The sequence below is a fragment of the Macaca fascicularis genome, chromosome 5, assembly GCF_037993035.2.
Source record: "Macaca fascicularis isolate 582-1 chromosome 5, T2T-MFA8v1.1".
In the NCBI taxonomy this organism is placed as follows: domain Eukaryota; kingdom Metazoa; phylum Chordata; class Mammalia; order Primates; family Cercopithecidae; genus Macaca; species Macaca fascicularis.
Window position 1 is genome coordinate 1,830,692 of NC_088379.1, and position 25,858 is coordinate 1,856,549.

The 25,858-nt window shown below is 49.1% G+C and overlaps 1 protein-coding gene across 1 annotated transcript; it reads right to left on the reverse strand.

The window, feature by feature from the left end:
• Nucleotides 1-2,874: 2,874 nt before the first annotated feature.
• On the reverse strand, nt 2,875-24,197 carry SLBP (stem-loop histone mRNA binding protein). Its single transcript, XM_045392019.2, has 8 exons — nt 23,980-24,197; nt 23,725-23,841; nt 15,795-15,899; nt 11,614-11,673; nt 11,169-11,306; nt 6,755-6,904; nt 5,251-5,317; nt 2,875-3,799 (listed from the first exon to the last, which is right to left on the reverse strand). Exons 1-8 carry the CDS (start codon nt 24,036-24,038, stop codon nt 3,683-3,685), a joined length of 813 nt encoding a protein of 270 aa, XP_045247954.1. The 5' UTR covers nt 24,039-24,197; the 3' UTR covers nt 2,875-3,682.
• Nucleotides 24,198-25,858: the final 1,661 nt, after the last annotated feature.

Consider the following 25,858-nt stretch of genomic DNA (forward strand, 5'->3'; position numbering starts at 1 on the left):
GGAGGCTGAGGCAGGAGAATCACTTGAACCCAGGAGGCGGAGGTTGCAGTGAGCCGAAATTGCACAATGTACTCCTGCCTGGGCGACAGAGAGACTCTGTCTCAAAAAAAAAAAAAAAAAAAAAAATACTAGATTATGTTAACAGCAGTTAAGAGAGGCAAGAACTAAAGTCTGAAAATTTATTTCCTCAGTGCTTAAGAGCATTCCAAGAATTTTGCCCGGGCGCAGTGGCTCACGCCTGTAATCCAAGCACTTTGGGAGGCCAAGGTGGGTGGATCACCTGAGGTCTGGAGTTTGAGACCAGCCTGACCAACATGGTGAAACCCTGTTTTGTATTCTGTCTCTACTAAAATACAAAACTAGCCAGGCATGGTGGTGGGTGCCTGTAATCCCAGCTACTCGGGAGGCTGAGGCAAGAGAATCGCTTGAACCCGGGAGGTAGAGGTGCAGTGAGCCGAGATCACACTCCAGCCTGGGCAACAAGAGCAAAACTCCATCTCAAAAAACAAAATAACAAAAAGAGCATTCCAAAAATGTAAATGTGAAGCAAAACCTAGCAGTCCAGGCTATTCTTCTACAACGGGAATCACACCCTTGCCCAAGGCCCCTGGCTGCCCACTGTACTTAAGCACAGCTGCTGCCTTTCTCACAGCACCCTCCCCTGACCCTATCCCTCTCCCCTGCTCCAGCAGTCAGATCACTACAGTCCACCCTCTGGCCACAACTCATTTACAATCCTCCAAAACCAAGATATGCTCATCCCCTGCCAAGGCCTCCAAGTTTCACCCCACCACAGCATCAACCCAAAGCCCAGAATCTCATCTGAATCCGCTCCCTTGTGGAGGAGGCTCCTGACAGCTCCTGTGTTGAGCCCTTTTCCATGTAAAGACTGTCCCTGGCCCCCACCACACACACACACACACACACACACACACACACACACACCCCAATGAACAGTGGGGACAGACCTAGGACACCTGCTGCAGATGCTCCCAGGAGTCCCTGGCCCACAGCAAGTCTGAAATCCCGCTAGGCACACATCACCTGGCAGTCCCCTGACGACAGGCCAGCCTCGGTCCTCCAGGCTCCTGGCTCCACCCACTTCCTTTTCACGAAACGCAGCCTGTTTGCGCAGCTGGAGAGTTTGATCCTCCTACCTCCCGCTGGCAGAACTAGAGGGTTCAAGGCCTCTTGTATTGCCTGGCCCTTTCAGTCCAGCCTGGCAGCAGCTTCCGCCCATGTAATTCTGTCACTCTAGAGTTCATTCCATTAGAAGCCACACCCGCAGGGCTTTTCAGAATAGCACCATCTTGGGCTCCTGCAGAGGAGCAAGAAGCCTTATTGCGGGAAAGAAAGGTTCTAACAGCTGGGCACAGTGGCTCACACCTGTAAGCCTAGCACCTTGGGAGGCCGAGGAGGGCAGATCACCCGAGGTCAGTTCAAGACCAGCCTGGCCAACGTGGCAAAACCCCGTCTCTACTAAAACTACAATTAGCCAGGTGTGGTGGCTCACGCCTGTAATCCCAGTTACTCAAGAGGTGGAGGCAGAACTGCTTGAGCCGAGGAGGTGGAGGTTGCAGTGAGCTGATACTGCGCCACTGCACTCGTGTGAGAGACAAAGCAAGACTCCATCTCAAAAAAAAGGAGAGAAAGGTTCCACTTTCTAAGGTTGTAACAGAGGATTTCATGCCACACCCTCAGCTTTAGCTTAGATCACCTTTCCGGCTGTCTTCTGGATGTCCGATTTGCTTGGAAGTCACTGAATTTTAGCCGTTAAGAGCACCGAGTGCCGCTCGCTAAGGACCTGCTCACAGCTTAGGGGAAGCAGCTCCTTAGCGACAAATCCGGGAGAGTTTCTTTCCATCACAGTCATGATGGAGGCCACAGTGCCACTAACTGTCACCACATAACGAGGACCTTCACCTTTGCCTCCTCTAGGCTGAGGCTTGCAGTCATGCTGGCTCCTCCCACATTTTAGGACTCTCAAGTCAATGCCGAGTGCTCCCACTTCGGGGCCTCTGCTTGCTGCCCTCCCCAAATGCCACCTAATCAGGCACCTCCTACCACCCTGAAAAAGCTGGGTCTCCTCACCAGGGCACGTGCTACAACCCGTGTCTACCACCCTCCACCTGACACTGCTTGAGGTCTCCATAAACAAGCTAAGTAAACAAGGGCTTCTGCCCTCTTCAACCTCCTAGAACAAAGTTACCTGAGCCCACCCCTGGCTTGAGACCAGCCCAGAATCACTTGGAGGGATCTCCAGGACATGTGGCTGTGGTCATGGGCCAGTGGTCTGCAGGCAGCAGCCAGGGTCCAAGGGTGAAGACAGTGGGGGAGGGGCACCCTCAGACTGATGCTTGTCCTGCCACAGGGTCTGTCCCAGGAGACAGGGAAGGCTGCCATACCAGTGCTGATAAGCATCAGACCAAGTATGACATGACACCTACGAAAGGCAGCCCCCGGCCATGCGCGGTGGCTCAAACCTGTAATCCCAGCACTCTGGGAGGCTGACGCAGGCAGATCACCTGAGGTCGGGAGTTCCAGACCAGCCTGACCAACCTTGAGAAATCCTATCTCTACTAAAAATACAAAATCAGCTGGGCGTGGTGGCACATGCCAGTAATCCCAGCTACTTAGGAGGCTGAGGCAGGAGAACCGCTTGAACCCAGAAGGCCGAGGTTGCAGCAGGCCAAGATCGCACCATTGCACTCCAGCATGGGCAACAAGAGCAAAACTATCAAAAACTAACATTAAATAAATAAAGAAAGCCCTTTACCCAGTGCCACTCGCTTCAGACACAACAAAGGCAGACACAACTCTGACCCTCGCTCTCATGGCAGCTGGGCCACCTGGCAACACCCTCAGTCACTTAAAGAAGGTTCTTTTCTTTTTATTTTTGCAATATCCCATACAAAAGCAATAGAAACAAAACAGTCTTAAGAAGTTTACAATTGAATATTTGAACAGCAAATCTGTACACATTATCATTTACAGCAATTTTACATGGTAAATTAACTGATTGTTTTAAAATGTTCTTTCTAAATCGCTCTGCTCTGCTGCCCTAACTCTTGGAGTATTCTAAAGAATCTAACTAGTGCTATTTACAAGTACCAAATTAAGACCATATAACTTACATAAAACCCATTAGTTTAATAGCTCAATTTAACAATGTCTGACTTCAGAGTGCTGTTATGACATACTGGTAAAAGGCCAAAAACTAAGTTTCCATAAAGATATTAAAGGTGTCTGAGAATACTTTGATGCCTATAAAAGTAGCTGACTCTCAATTGGTCCCATGGATTACATGGTTAAATCCAAAACAGTCCATCTGACAAGCAGCAACTGAAGTGCCTGTGGAAAACCAGTTAAGTAGGCCTGTCAGCTTACCCTGGAGGACAACAGGGATTATGCAATTAAGCTTGCTGGAAGATTGCTTCAAGTACACTTTCTTGGATTTAGCGCCATTTACAATTTAAAACATGCAAAATACACTCACTATACATAAAATTAATGTTTCTTATTAATGTTTCTTAAGAAAGTAAGGCAAAAATAATTCATCATGAGATAATGGACTACTAACAGAGAAACCACCAGGTATAAGTGCACACACATGCTTGGTGCCTGGCCAGCCTTCCACCCAGTCGGGGAGGAGCTGTTTCTCTTCCTGGCCGCCAGGTGGCAGTTAGCTCATGGCCGAGAAGTCTCTCAAGGGTTCAGTTAAACAAGCTTCCAAATCAAACTCGTCCTCCACTTGACTGTCCATATGTCTAACCTTGGTGGGTGTGCCAGAGTACACATCCTGGAAAACAGAAGCATGGGTCAGCTGACATTCATCTCACCCTGAAAACAGGGACCACTTCCTACACCCCCACAGCTTATGTGGTAAATCATGTGACGTAATGCACAGCAAGGTGTACACTTCATGTGCAACTGAGATTTTAATAGTGACACTGCAAAGAGAAACCACATGTACTATTTACAAGACACTGAAGTTTAGATGTACACACATTTTATTTTTATTTTGTAGAGATGGAGTATATGTTGGCCAGGCTGGTCTTGAACTCCTGGGCTCAAGCAATCCTCCTGCCTTGGTTGGCCTCCCATTGTGCTGGGATTATAGGAAGGAGTCACTAGTTACTGCACCTGGCCATGTACATAGTTTATAAACACAGAAAGAATTCTAAAAGCCTAGACAACACCACAAATAGTGGCTGTCTCAGGACAGGAGACAGCATTTAAATTGATACATTTTAAAACTGTTTTCTTTTGAGACAGAGTCTGACTCTGTCACTCAGGCTGGAGGGCAGTGGTGCAATCTCGGCTCATTGCCACCTCTGCCTCCCAGGTTCAAGTGATTCTCCTGCCTCAGCCTCCTGAGTAGCTGGGATTACAGGCCTGCATGACCACACCCGGCTAGTTTTTGTATTTTTTTTTTTTTTTTTTTTTGAGACGGAGTCTGGCTCTGTCGCCCAGGCTGGAGTGCAGGGGCCGGATCTCAGTTCACTGCGAGCTCCGCCTCCCGGGTTCACGCCATTCTCCTGCCTCAGCCTCCCGAGTAGCTGGGACTACAGGCGCTCGCCACCTCGCCCGGCTAGTTTTTTGTATTTTTTAGTAGAGACGGGGTTTCACCGGGTTAGCCAGGATGGTCTCGATCTCCTGACCTTATGATCCGCCCATCTCGGCCTCCCAAAGTGCTGGGATTACAGGCTTGAGCCACCGCGCCCGGCCTAGTTTTTGTATTTTTAGTAGAGACGGGGTTTCACCATTGTTGGCCAGGTTGGTCTTGAACTCCTGACTTCAGGTGATCTGCTGGCCTCAGCCTCCCAAAGTGCTGGGATCACAGGCGTGAGCCACTGTGCCCAGCAGACGGTTTTTTTCTTTTTTTTTCTTTTGAGTCAGTCTTGCTCTGTTGCCCAGGCTGGAGTGCAGTGGTGCGATCTCGGCTCACTGAAACATCCACCTCCTGGGTTCGAGCTACTCTCCCGCCTCAGCCTCCTGAGTAGCAGAGACTACAGGCACCCACCATCATGCCCGGCTAATATTTGTATTTTGAAGAAACAGGGTTTCACCATGTTGGCCAGGTCCTGAATTCCTGACTTCAGAGGATCTGCCCGCCTTGGCCTCCCAAAGTGCTGGGATTACAGGCGTGGGCCACAGTGCCCAGCCCAGACTTCAGTTTGTAAGGCAGCACGTGTTAACAATTCACCTGCGACCCCCAAGCTGAAAGACTCATCCAAAGAAAGTACTTACAAAGTCGTCCTGAGAGCTGGTCTGGGGCTCAGAGCTGCTTTCTGCAGATTCAAGGTCTACAGGGTGTCTGTTAAACGAAATCCAATAGGTGCATCAGGCACTAACTTAACAAACCCAGGAGATGGGGCGCAGCTGAATTCAAGTCTGTTCGCTACAGACAAACCCCACCCATATGGTACAGCCACAACTGTTGTGTGAGCCTAGGGGACACGCCACTGACAGTGTCCCCTAGGCTCCCTGAGAGGTCAGCTTTCAGTGACTATTTGACAGACTTAACCCTAGCCCAATCAATCCAGCAAAGAGAAAGCTGGTGGCAATGAGAAGCAGCAAAAAGATCTGCTGGGCTCACCACACAAGCATCCTTGGAAACAGAAGCACTCATAAGCCCAATTTTTGAGGGGGAGAAACAAGCACTGTGAACATACTATGCATCATCACTAATTTTTTCCAAGTTTCTACTCAGAGAATGGGACACTAGTGTCACACTGGGGGAAAAAACCCGAATGACATCTGTCAGGATAAACTGGTTAAGTCACTTACAAATCGTTTCAAACATGCCAGCTCTAACATAAATTTCCCAGCACAGAGGAGAAACTCAATTGTTTATTTAAAACATGTGTCTGAGAAAGGGAGAGGCTCAGGACCAGAGGGGAGCTGAGAAGAAACCCCACATAGAAGGAGGGAGGTACAAGATCATTCTCTCTACCTTCCTGGTCAGCAGGTATTCCCATGATGCAGCAAAAGTTCAGGCCTGAGACATTTCAACTAGGCACAAGTTTAAAAGCCAACAGGGCTGGGAGCAGTGGCTCACGCCTGTAATCCCAGCACTTTGGGAGGCTGAGGCGGGCAGATCACAAGGTCAGGAGTTTGAGACCAGCCTGACCAACATGGTGAAACCCTGTCTCTACTAAAAATACAAAAAATAGCCCGGCGTGGTGGTGCGTGCCTATAATCCCAGCTACTCAGGAGGCTGAGACAGGAGAACCACTTGAACCTAGGAGGTGGAGGTTGCAGTAAGCTGAGATCACACCACTGCACTCCAGCCTGGGTGACAGAGCATCTCAAAAAAAAAAAAAAAAAAAAAAAAAGCCAACAGGGAAAGAAAACCTTCTTCCTTAATTAAGAACTTTTATTTTCATGGTTGGACAGAAATGACACAAATACTTTTCAGGATATTTATATTTAAAAAACAAATTCCAGAGATTGCTGTACTGTAGGGAAAAAGAACTCCAACAATAAAAACAGCAAAACAACAAACAAAACCTGTATTCCCAGATTGACTGTGCTTGAAAAAATAAATTCAATCCAGGAAGCAAACTCTTCCTTCCCGCTGCCTCCCACCCGGTACAGAAGAACTCGGCACCAAGCTGCAGCAGCAGCTGCTCTGCTGGCCAACAGCTGCTGGGGAACTTGGCACCAGAGCCTCCTGTCTCAGTGATGCACAGCTGCTCCAGTCACTGGACCAATCAGAGAATCACAGAACAAGAATGCAATAAAGACATACATTTCTTGCAAATCACATCCTTCTTCAGCTGGAGGATCCCAAAAATGCAGAGCCACCTTCCAGAGTTTGATTTGCTGGTCCCACGAACGTCGACTATACTTCTTAAATTTATTAGGGGTCTTGGGATGAATGCCAGGTTGTCGAAGGTGTCTACAGGAGAAAGATTATTCTAGCACATGCCCACATGCCACTCACCTTTCCACATTAGCTCGAAGATTAACCAAACTATGAGATTAGTATTATTTTTAAAATTATAGATCGCCAGGCATGGTGGCTTACGCCTGTAATCCTAGCATTTTGGGAGGTCGTGCCAAGATAACTTAAGCTCAGGAATTCAAAAAAGGCCTGGGCAACACAGTGAGACCTCATCTCTATTAAAAAAAAAAAAGGCCAGGCGCCAGTGGCTCACACCTGTAATCCCAGCACTTTGGGAAGCTGAGGCGGGCAGATCACGAGGTCAAGAGATCGAGACCATCCAGGACAACATTGTGAAACCCCGTCTCTACTAAAAATACAAAAATTAGCTGGCCCTGGTGGTGCGCGCCTGTAGTCCCAGCTACTTGGGAGGCTGAGGCAGGAGAATTGCTTAGAACCTGGGAGATGGAGGTAGCAGTGAGCTGAGATTATGCCACTGCACTCCAGCCTGGGTGACAGTGCGAGACCCCGTCATGAAAAAAAAAAGAAAAAACAAAAACAAAAAACAGCTAGGGGCTGGGCGCAGTGGCTCACACCTATAATCCTAGCACTTTGGGAGGCCGAGGCGGGTGGATCACCTGAGGTCAGCAGTTCAAGACCAGCTTGGCCAACGTGGCAACACCCCGTCTCTACTAATACAAAAATCAGCGGCTCGTGGTGCCTATAATCCTAGCTACTGGGGGGCTGAGGTAGGAGGATCGCCTGAACCAGTGAGGTGGAGTCTGCAGTGAGCCGAGTTCGTGTTGCTCCAGCCTGGGCAACAGAGCGATACTTCGTCTCAAAAATAAAAAACCCTGCTGGACACGGCAAATCACTTGAACTCAGGAGTCTGAGATCAGGCTGGCCAACATGATGAAACCCCATATCTACTAAAAATAACAAAAACTAGCCAGGCATAGTGGCTCATGCCTGGAGTCCCAGCTACTGCAGAGGCTGAGGCAGAAGAATCACTTGAACCTGGGAGGCGATGGTTGCAGTGAGCCTAGATCATGCCACTGCAACTCCAGCCTGGTCAACAGAGCAAGACTAGCCGGGCGCGGTGGCTCAAGCCTGTAATCCCAGCACTTTGGGAGGCTGAGACGGGCGGATCACAAGGTCAGGAGATCGAGACCATCCTGGCTAACACGGTGAAACCCCGTTTCTACTAAAAAATACAAAAAGCTAGCCGGGCGAGGTGGCGGGCGCCTGTAGTCCCAGCTACTCGGGAGGCTGAGGCAGGAGAATGGCGTGAACCCGGGAGGCGGAGCTTGCAGTGAGCTGAGATCCGGCCACTGCACTCCAGCCCGGGTGACAGAGCGAGACTCCGTCTCAAAAAAAACAAAAAAAAAACAAAACAAAAAAAAAAACAAAAAAAACAGAGCAAGACTCCACCTTTTTAAAAAAAAAAAAAAAAAAAAAAAAAACCAGGCTGGGCGCGGTGGCTCAAACCTGTAATCCCAGCACTTTGGGAGGCCGAGGCGGGTGGATCACGAGGTCAGGAGATCGAGACCATCCTGGCTAACATGGTGAAACCCCGTCTCTACTAAAAATACAAAAAAAACTAGCTGGGCGAGGTGGTGGGCGCCTGTAGTCCCAGCTACTCGGAGGCTGAGGCGGGAGAATGGCATGAACCCGGGAGGCGGAGCTTGCAGTGAGCCGAGACTCCATCTCAAAAAAACAAAAACAAAAACAAAAACAAAAGTCGGGCGCAGTGGTCCACGCTGTAATCCCAGCACTTTGGGAGGCTGAGGCAGACAGATCACCTGAGATCAGAAGTTCAAGACCAGCCTGGCCAACATGGTGAAACCCCGTCTCTACTAAAAACACAAAAACTTAGCCAGGCATGGTGGTGCACACCTGTTATCCCAGCTACTCAGGAGGCTGAGGCAGGAGAATCTCTTGAACCCAGGAGGCAGAGGTTGCAGTGAGCTGAGATTGCGCCACTGCACTCCAGCCTGGCGAGAGCGAGACTCCGTCTCAAAATTAAATAAATAAAAAATCAACTGAGATTCTACAAAACAAACAAATATGTAAACAAAAAAAAATAAACACTATCTGGGCTGGGCACGGTGGCTCACGCCTGTAACCCCAGCACTTTGGGAGGCCGAAGCAGGTGGATCACCTGAGGTCGGGAGTTCAAGACCAGCTTGACCAACATGGAGAAACCCCATCTGTACTAAAAACACAAAAAAATTAGCCGGGCATAGTGGCGCATGCCTGCAATCCTAGCTACTCTGGAGGCTAAGGCAGGAGAATCACTTGAACCTGGGAGGTGGAGGTTGCGGTGAGCCAAGATTGCACCATTGCACTCCAGCCTGGACAACTAGAACAAAATTTCGTCTCAAAAAAAAAGCACTATCCACCTGGCACAGTGGCTCACGCTTGTAATCCCAGTACTTTGGGAGGACTACTTGAGGCCAGGAGTTCAAGACCAACCTGGGCAACACAGGGAGACTCCCATCTCTACAAAATTTTTACAATTTAGCCAGGTGTGGTGGCATGCACTGCTAGTCCCAGCTACTCAGGAGGTTGAGGTGGGAGGATTGCTTGAGGCCAGGAGTTCAAGACTACAGTGAGCCATGATGGCCAGGCACGGTGGCTCACGTCTGTAATACCAGCACTGTGGGAGGCGGAGACAGACAGATCATGAGGTCAGCAGTGCAAGACCAGCCTGGCCAATATGGTGAAACCCCATCTCTACTGAAAATATAAAAATTAGCCGGGTGTGGTGGCGTGCGCCTGTGGTCCAAGCTACTCAGGAGGCTGAGGCAAGATAATCACTTGAACCCAGGAGGCGGAGGTTGCAGTGAGCCGAAACTGCGCCACTGCACTCCAGCCTGGGCGACAGAGCAAGACTCCATCTCAAAAAAATAAAATAAATACACAGTGAGACATGATCATGCCACTGCACTTCAGCCTGGGTAACACAGCAAGACTCAGGAGGAAATAAAAAAGCACCATCACATTGAATCTTACTATTCCTTTGCTATCTATGTTCCAAAAAATTAAAAAAAAAAAAAAAAAAAAATTTTTTTTGAGATGGAGTCTTGCTCTGTCACCCAGGCTGGAGTGCAGTGGTGCAATCTTGGCTCACTGAAACCTGCTCCTCCCAGGTTCAAGCGATTCTCCTGCCTCAGCCTCCCGAGTAGCTGGGACTACAGGCGCCCACCACCACCCCCAGCGAATTGTTTGTAGTTTTAGTAGAGACGGGGTTTCACCGTGTTAGCCAGGACGGTCTCGATCTCCCAACCTCGTGATCCGCCTGCCTCAGCCTCCCAAAGTGCTGGGATTACAGGTGTGAGCCACTGCACTCAGCCAAAAGTAAAAAATTTTTTTTAGAGACAAAGTCTCACACTCTGCAGCCCAGGCTGGAGTGCAGTGGCATGATCTCAGCTCACTGCAAGCTCTGCCTCCCGGGTTCACACCATTCTCCTGCCTCAGCCTGAGTAGCTGGCACTACAGGCAACCGCCACTACGCCCAGCTAATTTTTTGTATTTTTAGTAGAGACGGGGTTTCACCGTGTTAGCCAGGATGGTCTCAATCTCCTGACCTCGTGATCCACCCGCCTCGGCCTCCCAAAGTGCTGGGATTACAGGCATAAGCCACCGCGCCCGGCCCACGCCTGGCTAATTTTAAAATTTTTTGTAGAGATGAGGTCTCCCTGTATTGCCCAGGCTAGTCTCCTGGCCTCAAGTGGTCCTCTTGGCCTCCCAAAGTGCTGGAATTACAAGCATGAACCATTGCACCTGGCCCAGAAAACTAAATTTCAACCCCAATCCTGCCAAAAAGTTCAGGAAAACACTAAAGCTTTCTTTATATCCTTTTGTGTCTGTGTGTTTGATGGAGCAAGATAGGCAAGAACATGCTGCTTAAAGGAAATAGGGCAATGCCAATTATTTTTCTCCAATTAGAATTTTACAGTATTTAACTTAAACTTCATTTTTTTCCCCATCATGTATTTTAATAAGTTTACATCTATATAATTGCTGACTCCTAAGAAATAAAATGTTATCTAACATTCAAAATTCTGAAAATGATTTTTAAAATCTTCATGTCTTTAGTTTTTTAGTTGCCAATCCATTCTTTATTTACGTCATTAAGTCCCAGTAAGTCTCTATTAAATAGCTCTTAGTAGGTGTGAACTATCCCCAGCATCATCTGTACTACACAATCTAAGCAACTCTTTAGAAATGCAATGCTACAGGGCTTGTTCAAGACATGCCACTGAGACAAGACTACCTTGGGACTTCTTTAATATAACGATCGTAGGCAATTGTGTTCTTCCCATAGTTGATCTGTTTCTGTCTCCTCATTAGGACACTTTCATCTGTCTCAAAGTCAGCCGGCACAGTGGACACAGACTCCTTTGAATCAGAACTGAAAAAAACAACAGATTAACAGAATAAGCCCTGCAATTAAGATCACCATGTAAGGTAAGCCAAGAAAATGTCAAAACACAATAATGGAGGATTCACTCCAGATTCCCAACCATATTAATCCTCAACAGTCCAGAGACTGCATGTATGGGAATTTAGTACACAACAGATATAGTATTTCAAATCAGTGAAGAAAGTATTAATAAAATGCTACTGTGACAATCAGCATTTCTGACAGTCACAATTTTTTTTTTTAAACAAATTACAGGTCTATCAAATTAGAAAATAATCATTTTCACAGCCTTTACCTTCCTGATGATGATTTTCTCTCTCTTCCAAAGTCATTGATGAGAAGTTTCCTTTTATATCTGAGGGCAAAATAAATATTGCTGTTTTTAAAAAAGGTATAAAAATAAAGCAGCCAGGTCTGAGGAAGCTCCACCCTGATACCCTCAGGCACACCATCCTATGAAATCCAGAAGCTCCCTGGGCCAAAAGAAATCCTTGTCAGGTTCAGTTTAAGTAGTGAGATCCACACAACAAAAATGTACATCCCCAAAAACTTAGCAGCCTTAAAAAAAGAAAAAGAAAACACAAATTGAAATATATTTTTATTTTAAAAACACCACACTTACTAATGGGACCCGTATGCCTACTGGGCACTGCATACCTTCTCCAATCTTGGAGACCAAACATGCCCCCTTTTGTCTTGTTCCTCATGAACTTCCTGAGGCATCTGCTTTCTATTGCAGTCATTACCAGAACACAGCTTTGCAAAAAACAGAAATATGACATCTCCAAAAGGAGTCTAGCGCAATCTAACGTTGAAACCACGAACTACCTTGAGCTCCAAGTTCATGTGGGTATCTTTTTTTGAGATGGAGTCTCACTCTGTCACCCAGGCTAGAGTACAGCAGCACGATCATGGCAGCTCACCACAGCCTCATACTGCTGGGCTGAAGCAATCATTCCACCTCAGCCTCCCAAGCAGCTAGGACTCCAGGCAAGTGCCATCACACCCATCTCCAAAAATTTTTTTTTTTGGAGAGATGGAGGTCTACATGGCCCAGGCTGCTCTTGCACTCCTGAGCTCAAGCGATCCTCCCACCTCGGTCTCTCAAAAGTACTGAGATCAGGAGTGAGCCACCACGCCTGGCCTGTCATGCAGGCATCTAAATTATGTCATGTATCACTGTGCCTCCTCTTAAAATCTAAAATCCACCCAAGTTTGCTGAGGTGTTCAGTGCAGCTTGGACGCCAGAAGGTAATGAAGTAATTATCTCCTGTGCTATCTCCTATCTAGAGTAGCACTAGCTATATAAGACCATCTTTGTATGATTCAGAGATTAGTCCTGCAAATCATGTGCTACAGGGCCTCATTCTCTCCAGTACCACAGATGACAAAGACTGGTTTCAGGTATGATGAAAATCCATTTTCTTTTTTTTTGAGACAGAGTTCCCTCTTGTTGCCTAGGCTGGAGTGCAATGGTGAGATCCTGGCTCACTGCAACCTCCGCCTCCCGGGTCCAAATGATTCTCCTGCCTCAGCCTCCCAAGTAGCTGGGATTACAGGCATGAGCCACCACACCCAGCTAATTTTGTATTTTTAATAGAGATGGGGTTTTTCCATGTTGGTCAGGCTGGTCTCGAACTCCTGATCTCAGGTGATCCACCAGCCTTGGCCTCCAAAAGTACTGGGATTACAGGCGTGAGCCACCGTGCCATGCCAAAAATCCATTTTCATACTCTTATACTGCTAGTTTGTAGTCTGTTAGTCTCCTTAAAGCACAGTAAGCTGACATTTCATACCCCTTACTGTTGGGAAGTAAGCTGGCCTGCCAGTAACGGCTCACTAAAGGGCCAGGAGGTTTTAAATCACACAGGTCCCACTAAAAGCTGCAGCTTTGGCCAGGCAAGGTGGAGCACGCCTATAATCCCAACATTTTAGGAGGCCAAGGTGAGCGAATCACCTGAGGTCAGAAGTCTGAGACAAGCCTGGCCAACATGGTGAAACCCAGCCTCTACTAAAAATACAAAAATTAGCTGGATGTGGTGGCACATGGCTATAATCCCAGCTACTCAGGAGGCTGCGGCAGTAAATCGCTTGAACCTGGGAGGCAGAGGTTGCAGTGAGCCGAGATTGCACCACTGCACTCCAGCCTGGGCAACAGAGCAAGACTCCATCTCAAAAATAATAATAATAAATAAAAGCCATAGCTTTCCTTCACAAAGGGTATAATCAACAGAGTAGTCCAAACAGTGCTGTTTTCCAAAACAAGACAATTTTCAGGCACAGACCCATGAGATATCTGAAGAAAAAATAGGGATCCACTCACAGGACAATCTAGACAGGTAGAATATGCCTGAATATGAGCTGCAGATAATCCCTGGCAAGGGGTGACTTGAGGGAGCAACTAGGCTATAGGTATGCAAGAACTGTTCTAAAACTTGTGAATGCAACACAAACTATACAGGTTAAGTCAACATTCTTTTTTTTTTTTTTTTTTTTTGAGACGGAGTGTCGCTCTGTCGCCCAGGCTGGAGCACAGTGGCACGATATCGGCTCACTGCAAGCTCCGCCTCCCGGGTTCACGCCATTCTCCTGCCTCACCCTCCCGAGTAGCTGGGACTACAGGCGCCTGCCACAACGCCTGGCTAATTTTTTGTATTTTTAGTAGAGACGGGGTTTCATCGTATTAGCCAGGATGGTCTTGATCTCCTGACCTCGTGATCCACCTGCCTCGGCCTCCCAAAGTGCTGGGATTACAGGCGTGAGCCACTGCGCCCGGCTAACATTCTAATTTTATAGTTGAGAAAGTGAAGACCTATATAAATACAGTAATTCACGAAAAACATTGATACTCACATCTGTGAACTCCTACTTCATTTCTTTTACCAAGGCATACTATCCACCCAAACATTTTGATACCAGAAGATATTACAAATAACTCCCCCAAATGTTCAATAACCAATTCCCACATATTCCTGTCCCTTTTCAAAGGAGGCAGCTATAAATACCATCACTGGCTGCCAAAATGAGAACAGGTAGTCTAGGTATGATTCCGTGGCTGACACGCAAGACACTTTTTTCTCAAGACCCTGTTTGATTTATCAGCCAGCTGTTGGCTAAAATTATCTTGTAAAATACTTCAACTAATTATAAGCCACATTTTAACTCGGTTTGAATAAACCCAGTCCATGCAACTGGGTTTGAGTTAGGCAACTCATCAAAAGAGAAAGGACCAACACACTGATAATCAAGGGAGATTAAACAGTGGTTAAGGATGCATTAGGTAATGAGTCAACGAAGAGGAAGTAGCTTAGTTTGCGGTAACTTGGATACACACACAATCTTGTGTACAACTGCAAGAGGTTCACAGAATCCAAGTTTGAGACCTTTCCTTGTATGCTGGCATTTCTGAGCTGTGTTTGTTGCCTGAGCCGGTGTCAATGTATTCCTTCATCTGGAGAGAGCACTCCATCTAGTGTGCTGGGTTGTGTGACCACCGCACACAGAAGGTCGGTGATAACAAAAGACTGTAGTAAGTTCCTGATAGTTAGGCCAGGCACACTGGCTCATGCCTGTAATCCCAGCACTTTGGGAGGCCAACGTGGGCGGATCAGGAATTTGAGACCAGCCGGACCAACATGGTGAAACCCCATCTCTACAAAAAATACAAAAATTAGCCAGGCGTGGTGGCCTGTGCCTGTAATCCCAGCTACTCGGGAGGCTGAGGCAGGAGAATCTCTTGAACCCGCGAGGCAGAGCTTGCAGTGAGCCGAGATCTTGCCACTGTACTCCAGCCTGGGCAACAGAGCAAGACTCTATCTCCAAAAAAAAGAGAAAGTTGGCCGGGCGCGGTGGCTCAAGCCTGTAATCCCAGCACTTTGGGAGGCCGAGACAGGTGGATCACGAGGTCAGGAGATCGAGACCATCCTGGCTAACACGGTGAAACCCCGTCTCTACTAAAAAATACAAAAAAATAGCCGGGCAAGATGGCGGGCGCCTGTAGTCCCAGCTACTTGGGAGGCTGAGGCAGGAGAATGGCGTGGACCCGGGAGGTGGAGCTTGCAGTGAGCTGAGATCCGGCCACTGCACTCCAGCCTGGGCGACAGAGCGAGACTCCGTCTAAAAAAAAAAAAAAAAAGAGAAAGTTTCTGATAGTCCTCCAGCCTGCAATCTAGTAGTAACACCACTGTGCACCTACTTCCACTCTCAGAAGGATTACCACCAGGAACACAGTGGTCTCCAAGCTTGAAAGAGTGGACTCATCTGCAGGGCTTTTCACAGGATGGCCAGGCCCCACCCCATTCGCAGGCCCAGGGAAGGGTCTGAGAATCTGTATTTCCAACAAGTCCCCAGTAAATGTTGATGCCTTTGGTCTGGAGCCCAGACCTTTGAGAACCACTGTTCTAAGACATATATCAAATTTAATGTGTTACTGAAAATGCCACAGATTAACACTTCAAAGTGGTCCAAAATGTGTACCTTGCCATTTCTTTGTTAACTCTGGTCCTCATTTCATCTTCTTCAACTGCACTTGCCCAGTCAGAGCATCTGGAACGGGGTTTAGGGCCTTCAGGAGTGGTAAAGCTGCAATAAAACGAAAATGCTACTGAACCATGATACGTACTTTGTTTACTTTCAAACTGTATGTCAAGAAATATTCAAAGGCTGGTGGGGCACAGTGGCTCACGCCTGTAATACCAGCACTTGGGAAACCAAGATAGGAGGATCACCTGAACCCAGGAGTTCAAGACCAGCATGGGCAAGATAGTGAGACTTCATCTCTACCCCCCACCCAAAAAAATAAAAGCATTAAATCAGTGAACTATCTGTATCAAGCCATACTAAACTGGAGTTTAGCAGGACAAAAGCAAACATGATGTAGAACAGAACCTATCAGTTGAATCTACCCAGGGCTGTCACTAGAGCAGAAGTCATGGAGCTCCTTGGCAGCGTGCCCACTGTGTTTGGGAGGTCTAATAAAACCAACTAGAATTTAAGACTTCAAACAAAATTATGATTCCTTTTGGGTGTCCACACTTCAGTAGTCCAGAGCTATCATATGGCTAAAATCAAGTTATTTGGTTCATCTCTGGTATGTGTTTATAAAGCCACCGTATCAGACATTAAGATGGAGATTTGCTTCAAATTTTTGCAGTGTGTGTGGTAGTCAGAAAAACCCATATCTAGTTTTCAGCTTCAGTTCTGGCATTTCTATGGGTTAGCCTTATCTCACTGATCCAACATCCAGCCTGATGCTGGAGCTCATGAAGCTGACTCTGAGAAGTTCAGAGAGTGTAGTTTCCCATTTAGTATTTAATTTGTCCCTATGCCATTAGTCCCCAGCTTGCAGTCACTGCCAATGTCAATGTTGACAGGATTGTGACAATATTGCCTTTCATAAAACCGAGGACCAAAGAATTCCATTATTCTAACAAAGCCCAAGTTTCATAGATTGTGGGCACATCTAGACAGATATGTGCATGCTTGATGGTGCAGAGCAACTACTCACTTCCACCAACCTCGTGCCCCCTGGCTGGCCATACAGAGGGATGTGTTGTCAAACTGAGAAGGATCTGCAAGGTAAGTCTCTAACTGAGGCCCTCTCAGGTGGGTGTTTCCACTGTGTAGTCCCAAGCCTGTATCCGTATCATAAAAGTGCAGGTCGGGCATTCCTCCAGGTTATCTGGCCAGTGTAGACTCCTTCATCTGAATATGAACCTCCAGGATAAGAATTTTTCAGACACATCTATACTCAACAGTAGGATCCTGCACTTGCCAAATGTCTGCCTCCTTCTGTTCTGCATTGACCCATTTTTTTTGAGATGGAGTCTCGCTCATGTTGCCCAAACTGCAGTGCAATGGCGCGATCTCAGCTCACTGTAACCTCCACCTCCCAAGTTTAAGCGATTCTCCTGCCTCAGCCTCCCGAGTAGCTGAAATTACAAGCATGAGCCACCACGCCCAGCTAATTTTTTATTTTTAGCAGAGGCTGGGTTTCTCCATGTTGGCCAGGCTGGTCTCGAACTCCCAACCTCAGGTGATCCACCCGCCTCAGCCTCCCAAAGTGCTGGGATTACAGCCGTGAGCCACCACACCCGGACTGCATTGACCCATCCTAATTCCTGTTAAGTGTGAGAAGAATTGTCTTCAGTTCTCTCTCCATTTTCATTCATGATGAGATCATTGATCCATTAACCAGCTGAGAAATGACTGATGCTGAAGAAATGGTATTCTATTGGTAAGGCTTATTACCAAACTTCTGATAATGAAGCAGGCTACCAAAAACTTATCCAGCCCACCCCAGGAGTGTTTGGATTTGATCATGGAAGTAGCACACACCAAAATCACCGAGACTTTAGACTACTTGTTTTATTTTGCCAGATTATCATGGGAGAGTCTTTAGTTCTGAATTATCTGTAAGTCTGAGTACTTCATAGAATTAGAAAGCAGGTACAGCTGACACCTTCTCACCATGTTGTAAATATTTACTGAGACTGGGTACAGTACTGAGGGATGATAATCTTCTGATTTATCCAATGCTGACTGTCTAGAGCAAATTGTCCACTCTGTAACCTGTATGAACACATTTCTGGGTACCTTAGAAGTTGTCTTTTTCATGTGTGCTAATATGCAGCATTTATACATTGTGAGAAGTTGATTTTAATAAAAAGGTTGAAACTTCATCTCCAAAATAAATAAACAGCCGAGCACAGTGGGGCGTGCCTGTAGTCCCAGCTACGTAGGAGGCCCAGGCAGGTGGATCAGTCTAGCCCAGGAGGTCAAGGCTGGATAAGCCTTGATCCTGGCACTGCACTCCAGTCTGGGCAACAGGGCAAGACTCTATCTCAAAAAAATATATATGGTGGCAGGCTGCGGTGGCTCATACTTGTAATCCCAGCACTTTGGGGAGGCCGAGGCATGTGGATGACCCGAGATAAGGAGTTCGACACCAGCCTGGCTAACATGGGGGCGAAACCCCACCATGTTAAACTAAAATACAAAAATAACATAAAAATACAAAAAGTAGCCAGGTGCAGTGGTGCACACCAGTAGTCTCACCTACTAGGGAGGCTGAGGCAGGAGAACTGCTTAAACCCCAGAGGCGGAGGCTACAGTGAGCCGAAATTGCACCACTGCACTCCAGCCTCAGCAACACAGACTCCGTCTCAAAAAATAAATAGTAATATAGAATAGCTAACATAGCCGTTTACCTCTCAGGTGCATATGATTAATAATTCAGAATGTTACATACACTATGATTACAATGTGTACGGAGGAGTGTAAGTCAGAGTCCCTGCTGTATCAGGACTCCATCTACTGGCAAAGTACCCCCTACACTTGAGTCAAACCAAATCCAGGAGCTCAGTTCCATCTCAAGCTCAAGGTAGTCTTCAGTCAATATCGGGAAATTTATGGCCAGGCAGTGGCTCACTCCTGTAATCCTAGCACCTTGGGAGGCCAGGGCCAGCTGCCTGGGCTCAGGAGTTCCACACTAGCCAGGGAACATGGTGAAACCTCATCTCTACTAAAATACAAAAACTTAGCTGGGCGTGGTAGCTCACATCTGTAATCCCAGCTACTCGGGAGGCTGAGGCAGGAGAATCCCTTGGGCCCAGGAGGTGGAAGTTGCAGTGATCCACCAGCGGAGTTACAGTGAGCCGAAATCACGCACTGCACTCCAGCCTGGGAGACAGAGAGAGACCCCATCTCAAAAAATAAATGAATAAATAAATAATAGTCCGGGCATGGTGGCTCACGCCTGTAATCCCAGCACTTTGGGAGGTTGAGGCAGGCGGATCACCTGAGGTCAGGAGTTCAAGACCAGACTGGCCAACATGGTGAAGCCCCATCTCTACTAAAAATACAAAAATCAGCTGGGTGTGGTGGCAGGTGCCTGTTAATCCCAGCTACTCGGGAGGCTGAGGCAAGAGAATCACTTGAACCTGGGAGGTGGAGGTTGCACTCCAGCCTGGGCAACAGAGCGACAATGCCGCCTCAAAAAAATAATAATTAAAATTTAAAAAAAAAAAAATCAGGAAATTTGAAAGCTTAAGGCTTGATGCCCCAAATTCTGGCAATTCAAATTGATGTATCTTATTTATACATCAAACATAAACTCACATTTTTATTTTTCTACCCCGTTTTTCTGTTGGTCATTACTGATATTAAAACTAGACACTGGGTCGGGTGCATAGGCTCATGCCTGTGATCCCAGCACTTTAGGAGGCCGAGGCAGGCAAATCACAAGGTCAGGAGTTTGAGACCAGCCTGGACAACATGATGAAACCCCGCCTCTACTCAGGCCGGGCGCTGTGGTTCATGCCTGTGATCCCAGCACTTTGGGAGGCCAAGGCGGGCGGATCACAAGGTCAGGAGATCGAGACCACGGTGAAACCCCGTCTCTACTAAAAATACAAAAAATTAGCCAGGCGCATTGGCAGGCGCCTGTAGTCCCAGCTACTCGGGAGGCTGAGGCAGGAGAATGGCATGAACCTGGGAGGTGGAGCTTGCAGTGAGCAAGCTCTGTCACCAGCCTGCGTGACAGAGCGAGACTCCATCTCACACACACACAAAAAACCCTGCTTCTACTAAAAATACAAAAATTAGGCTGGGTATGGTGGCTCACGCCTGTAATCCCAGCACTTTGGGAGGCTAAGGCGGGTGGATCGCTATGTCAGGAGTTTGAGACTAGCCTGACAAACATGGTGAAACTTCGTTTCTACTAAAAATACAAAAATTAGCCAGGCGTGGTGGTGTGCACCTGTAATCTCAGCTACTCAGGAGGCTGAGGCAGAATTGCTTGAACCCGGGAGGCAGAGGTTGCAGTGAGCTGAGATCGTGCCATTGCACTCCAGCCTGGGCAACAGAGCAAGACTCTATCTCAAAAAGAAAAAAAAAAAAAAAATAGCCGGGTGTGGTGGCGCATGCCTGTAGTCCCAGCTACTCCGAGGCTAAAGCAGGAGAACTGCTTGAACTTGGAAGGCAGAGGTTGCAGTGAGGTGAGATCATGCCACTGCACTCCAGCCGGGATGACAGTGAGACTCTGTCACAAAAAAATAAGTTAGATAACTAACTTTAATTACAACAAATAAGCAACCTATTTTAGCTGTAAACCAAATGCTGTGCTTGGAAAATACAATTGCAATAACTAATGAATAATACTTATGTAATTATCATTTCTTCCCTTACAGTCACACAACTCAAGAGAAACTTAAATTGCATTTCTAAAAGTAAATTTCCAGATTCTAAAAACAGTAGAAAGGCATGAAATCAAATTAGGTAATTAACTGAAAATTAAGTTGACTCAATAGAGGCCTGTCCAGGATTGGATACAAGCATCCTCACTAGTGTATCAAGAGGTTCAAGTCTGGGTCTCCCAGTGTAACAAGTTCCTGAACTACAAGAACAATTTAAAGCCTGTGTATGTGAATGACCATATACTACATACCGTATTTTGGTACCTTTAAGTCCATTTCTTAGATTAAGTAGGTTACATTCACAATCCACCCTATCTTAGGACAACAAAGCCTAATTTTACACACTAAGCTAACAACCTTCCAAAGGGAGTGCTTCTACATCTTATCCATCAAGGAGCTGGCTCTATTTGTCAGATGCCTCCAGGCCTTACACACAACGTGCAAACACCAAGTGCAAAGGCCCTAGCACAGAAGCATTCCTATAGTTGGAGGAATGAGGATACCAAAAACTTCTGTAACTTCTAAAGCACTGTAAGGATTTAATATTTTTATCTTCAGCTAAATGAGACCACTGGAGAGTTCAGAGTTTGATCTCAATAAGGTTTGATAACCTTCCCTTCATATCTGGACCTAAGGCCTCTTCTGTACCCACCCCTAGACCCAAGTTTTTGTTTTGTTTTGTTTTGTTTTTTTGAGACAAAGTCTCACTCTTGTTGCCCAGACTTGAGTGCAATGGCTCAATCTCGGCTCACTGCAACCTCCCCTTCCTGGGCTCAAGGGATTCTCCTGCCTCAGCCTCCCGAGTATTTTGTATTTAGTAGAGATGGGGGTGTTGGGAAAAAGGCTTTTTGGGTGCCTGTATAAACTGGCCATAAAAATATGGGACAGTAAGTTGTGAAAAGCCACAAGAGGCCTCTGAGGAGGAAAGCCTCCTAAAATTGCCATCATGTTCCCATGCTCAGATCAAGACCTGCTCTCTTTATCTTTTAAACACTGTGTTCAAGGAGAAAGACACTCCTTTAAAGCACTGGAAAGTGGACAGACATGCAGAGTCCTAGTTAAGCCCACTCCCACTAGCTACTCATCCCACTAGCTACTCATCGGTAAGTTACAGATATGCTGTTTGAGCACAAATGAGATTCATCTAAACCGCTACTGCTATAAATTATGCCTATGATACACTGCTTCTCTTTCACTGTTTCACCCTGAACGTCTACTTCTTAGATTTAAGTGATTGTACTCAATAAATAGTGTGGAGACCAGAACTCTGGACCTTTTGGCCTCCATTTTCCAACTGGGCCCCTGGCTCCCACCTTTATGAACTCCTAACCTGTCTCTTCTCATTCCTTTGTTGCCACCGGACTTCGCATACCCTACGGGTGGTGTTGAGGCTGGTCCCCAACAATGGGGTTTCTCCATGTAGTCAGGCTGGTCTCGAACTCCTGACCTCAGGTGATCAGCCGGCCTTGGCCTCCCAAAGTGCTGGGATTACGGACAGGAGCTGCTGCACCCAGCCCCCTAGACCCAAGTCTTTTTTTTTTTTTTTTTTTTTTTTTTTGAGATGGAGTCTTGCTCTGTAGCCCGGGCTGGAGTACAGTGGCCGGATCTCAGCTCACTGCAAGCTCCGCCTCCCGGGTTTACGCCATTCTCCTGCCTCAGCCTCCGGAGTAGCTGGGACTACAGGCGCCCGCCACCTCGCCCGGCTAGTTTTTTGTATTTTTAGTAGAGACGGGGTTTCACGGTGTTAGCCAGGATGGTCTCGATCTCCTGACCTCGTGATCCACCCGTCTCGGCCTCCCAAAGTGCTGGGATTACAGGCTTGAGCCACCGCGCCCGGCTGACCCAAGTCTTTAAATATCATCTCTATGCCCTGGTAACTCATTGTGCCTGAAGATGCCTCCCAATGTAGACTCCTACACTCCATTACCTTTCTTGACATCTCCTTTGCTTCTCTAAGCAGTTTCTCAAGCCTCACAACTTGCCGTACCTAGCTGCTCCAGCCCATCTTCTCTATCTTGGCAAATGGCCCCACAATCAAGTGTTCAGACCTAAAAGGCTTGAGTCATTCTTGATGCCTCTTTTCTCTGTAAACCAAAAAGTGTCTGAGACAGGTCTCAATTACTTTAGGAATTTAGCTAACTTGTTAAGGACATGACTAAAAGAACACGAAATTACAGAAAGAGTCTGTGATTTGTGCCTTTCTCCAAAGATTGTGAAGACTTCAATATTTAAAGAGAAGAGTAGGTTGAAGGAGAAAGGATCCACATGCTCCAAGAGAAAACGAGCAGCTAGGGGAATAGTCAATTATGTATTCCTCGTGCGCTCGGTAAGTCGGCACTTAAGGTGAACAAAGTTCACCCGTGGAGACACTTCATCTTTTATCTGCAGCTATCTGCTTAGAAACAAAAGGAAACGCAAAGGTAGTTTCTTGCATGACTCCGCCTTCAGCTTAATTTCTTCCTTTTGGCATAGTGGTTTTGGGTCCGAGTTTTTATTTTCTTTTCACGCCTCCCATCCCCAACCCATCAGCAAGTCTCACAGGTCCTGCCTTCAGAAGTCTATCCTGAACCATGCATTTCCTCCCGCCTTCACTGCTGCATCTCGGCCAAGTCACCATGCCTTTCAGGAAACTTAGGAGCAACAAGCCCCCAATGCGGGACGGACCACCCCACACAAAGCCCCTCGAGTTTTCTCTAACCATAGCCCCTTAAAGCCCCGCCACTATGACCACTGGCACCCCCGCTTACTTCCTCCAAACCCTCCTCGGCTGTCCCACCCCTATCAAGCCCTCCTTTCGCTCGCATCTCGACCCTCCCCCTACACACCGCCTAACCTAGAAAATGGCCAAGCAGGTGAACCCGGTAAACCCACTTCTCGTCGGGACTCGGGTGTCCCCTGACTTCCACGTGTTCACGAGAAGCCCGTCGGAGGCCCTGACCTCTCCCGGGAGCACCACACAGACTCTAACTGGCCAACTCGGGCTGACACCAGTTCAGCAGACTCCCACCCCGGGAAGAGGCTTCCGGAGTGTTCCAGCGCCTGCCAGGCCTGGTGCGGGCGCCCCAGTGCAGGGGCCGCGCGGAGACAAAGGTAAAAGGACGCAGGACGCCGACCTGGCCGATCCCGGCACCGAGAGAGCGCGACAAGGTCCCTGGAGCCCGCGGCCCCGTCAAGGGCTCCACCGCGCCCCGACCCCCGGGTCCCGTGCCCACCTCTCGGGTCTGCGCTCGGCGCCGCGGTGCTCGGCCTCCTCGGCGTCTTCGGGCCTCCAGCGTCTGCCGTCGGCTCTGCGCTTCCGTCCCAGGCTCCATCGCGCGGGGGACGGCGGGCTGCGGGGAGGAACGCGGTCGGCGGGGCTCGGGAGGTCGGGGACCGCCGCACGACCCCCGTCCCGCAACATCCGGCCCCGCACGACCCCCGCCCCACGGAGCACGCCCTCCCTCGCCCGCCGCGCAGCCCGGCCTCACCTGGCGTCACCGTCGCAGCGGCTCTGATACCTCGGCGGGCTTCGCGGGCGGCAGGCCATGGCAGCACGGGTCGGGCGCGCAGGGCGGGCCGGGGCCGGGGCCGGGGCCGGGGCCGGGGCTGAGGCGGCGGGGGCGCGGGCCGGGCGCGCAGAGCAGGGAAGGAAAGAACCGGACCTGAGGGAGTGAGCTGCGTCCCCGCGCCGGCGCTCACAACCTCTGCGCGCCCCGCCCCCAACCGCCTTTATATCGGCGCCGGGCCCCGCCCCTCGGCCTCCCGCGCGCGCCTGGTCGGGCGAAACCATCGGGCCACGCCGTGGGGGTCCACTCGGCTGCGCGCACCTCGCCAGCCGACTGGGGCTGGGGCGAGACCTCAGAACCGCGGGCAGCCGCGAAGCCCGACTGCCTGGCGCTCGGCTCGGGAGCCGGAGGGACGCCGTGGGCTGAGGAGAGGCCTAAGGAAAAGGTTGAGCTCCACCCGCGGGATTGAGACGGCCGGGCCGCCGCGGGCCGCTGCGACGCTGATAGGTCGCGCCTTGGCGGGCGGGGGCAGCTTTGGCGGGAGATTCGGCCGCGCGCGACGCGGCGCAGGTTGTGGGGGAAGGGCAAGCGGCGCGTTTCTCAGCCTGGGTCGTGGCGCATCTCCCATTGGTCCCGGCCTGGGTGGAGCGCGGCTCTGCTTGGTCCCTGCCCAGGTGGGGGCGTGTCTCCTCCCTGGCGGGAACCCGGAACCCGGAAGGCGTGGCTATGGCCGGTACTGACTGCTCCCCACGGTCCCGTGGCCGCTGCAGGCGCGTACCCGCGGTCTGCTGTTTTGAGCCGCTTAAAGTTTTGGAGTAACCTTTTAGGTAGCGATAGTTGACCACTACGCTGAGTCTTTCCGGTCCCACTGCCCTGGCCGTTAGCCGCACACCGGCCACCCACTGAGCCGCTAGTATCCGCCGCTAGTCTCCGCCGCTAGTCTCGGATGCAGCTGCCTCCCTGCCCGCCCGTGACGTCCTCCGCTGTGTCGCCGGTACCTGACGCTCCCACTCTCTGCCTGGAGTTGACTGGGCTTGAAGTATCCTGAAGAATCCCTGGCTCAGCAGGGAGGCCCCACCTGGAGGCGAGGTCCTGTAGATCCGCACCATCCGTCCCGCTTCCCCGCCGCCGTCACAGTTGCAGCTGATGGCCCCGCGGATCCAGCCAAATAGAACCCCAACAGGGGTACACATACACCTGGGAACAGGTTCCCACAGCTTCCTGTTGGAGACAACGTGAGGGATGCAGGGGAGAGTGGAACCAGCCAAAAGAGTGGGCAGTGGGGTCAGGTCCAGGAGGCTGAGCCCCAGGGATGCTTGGGATCCCTCTGAGGCCCTACACCTTTCGGAGGGCCTGGCTTTTGCACCTGCTGTCCTCAGGACTGTGCCTTGGTGCGCCCACCGCCCCCTTTTGAACTTGAAAAGGTCATCCTAAGAATAGGACAGACACATCCTGTCCCTTCCCTCCCCAGGCCCTGGGCATCCCATAACCCTCAATACTGTAAACTAAAAATCCTTGCAGGGTGCGGTGGCTCACGCTGGTAATCCCAACACTTTGGGAGACCGAGGTGGGAGGATCATCTGAGGTCGGGAGTTCGAGACCAGCCTGACCAACATGGAGAAACCCCGTCTCTACTAAAAATACAAAATTAGCCTGGCGTGGTGGCACATGCCTGTAATCCCAGCTACTTGGGAGGCTGAGGCAGGAGAATCGTTTGAACCCGGGAGGTGGTGGGTCAAGATCATGCCACTGCACTCTAACCTGGGCAACAAGAGCGAAACTCTGTCTCAAAAAAAATTAAAATCCTAAGCCCCCAACAACTGAATGGACCCCCTTGTGGTCAGTGGGACACCAGTGGCAA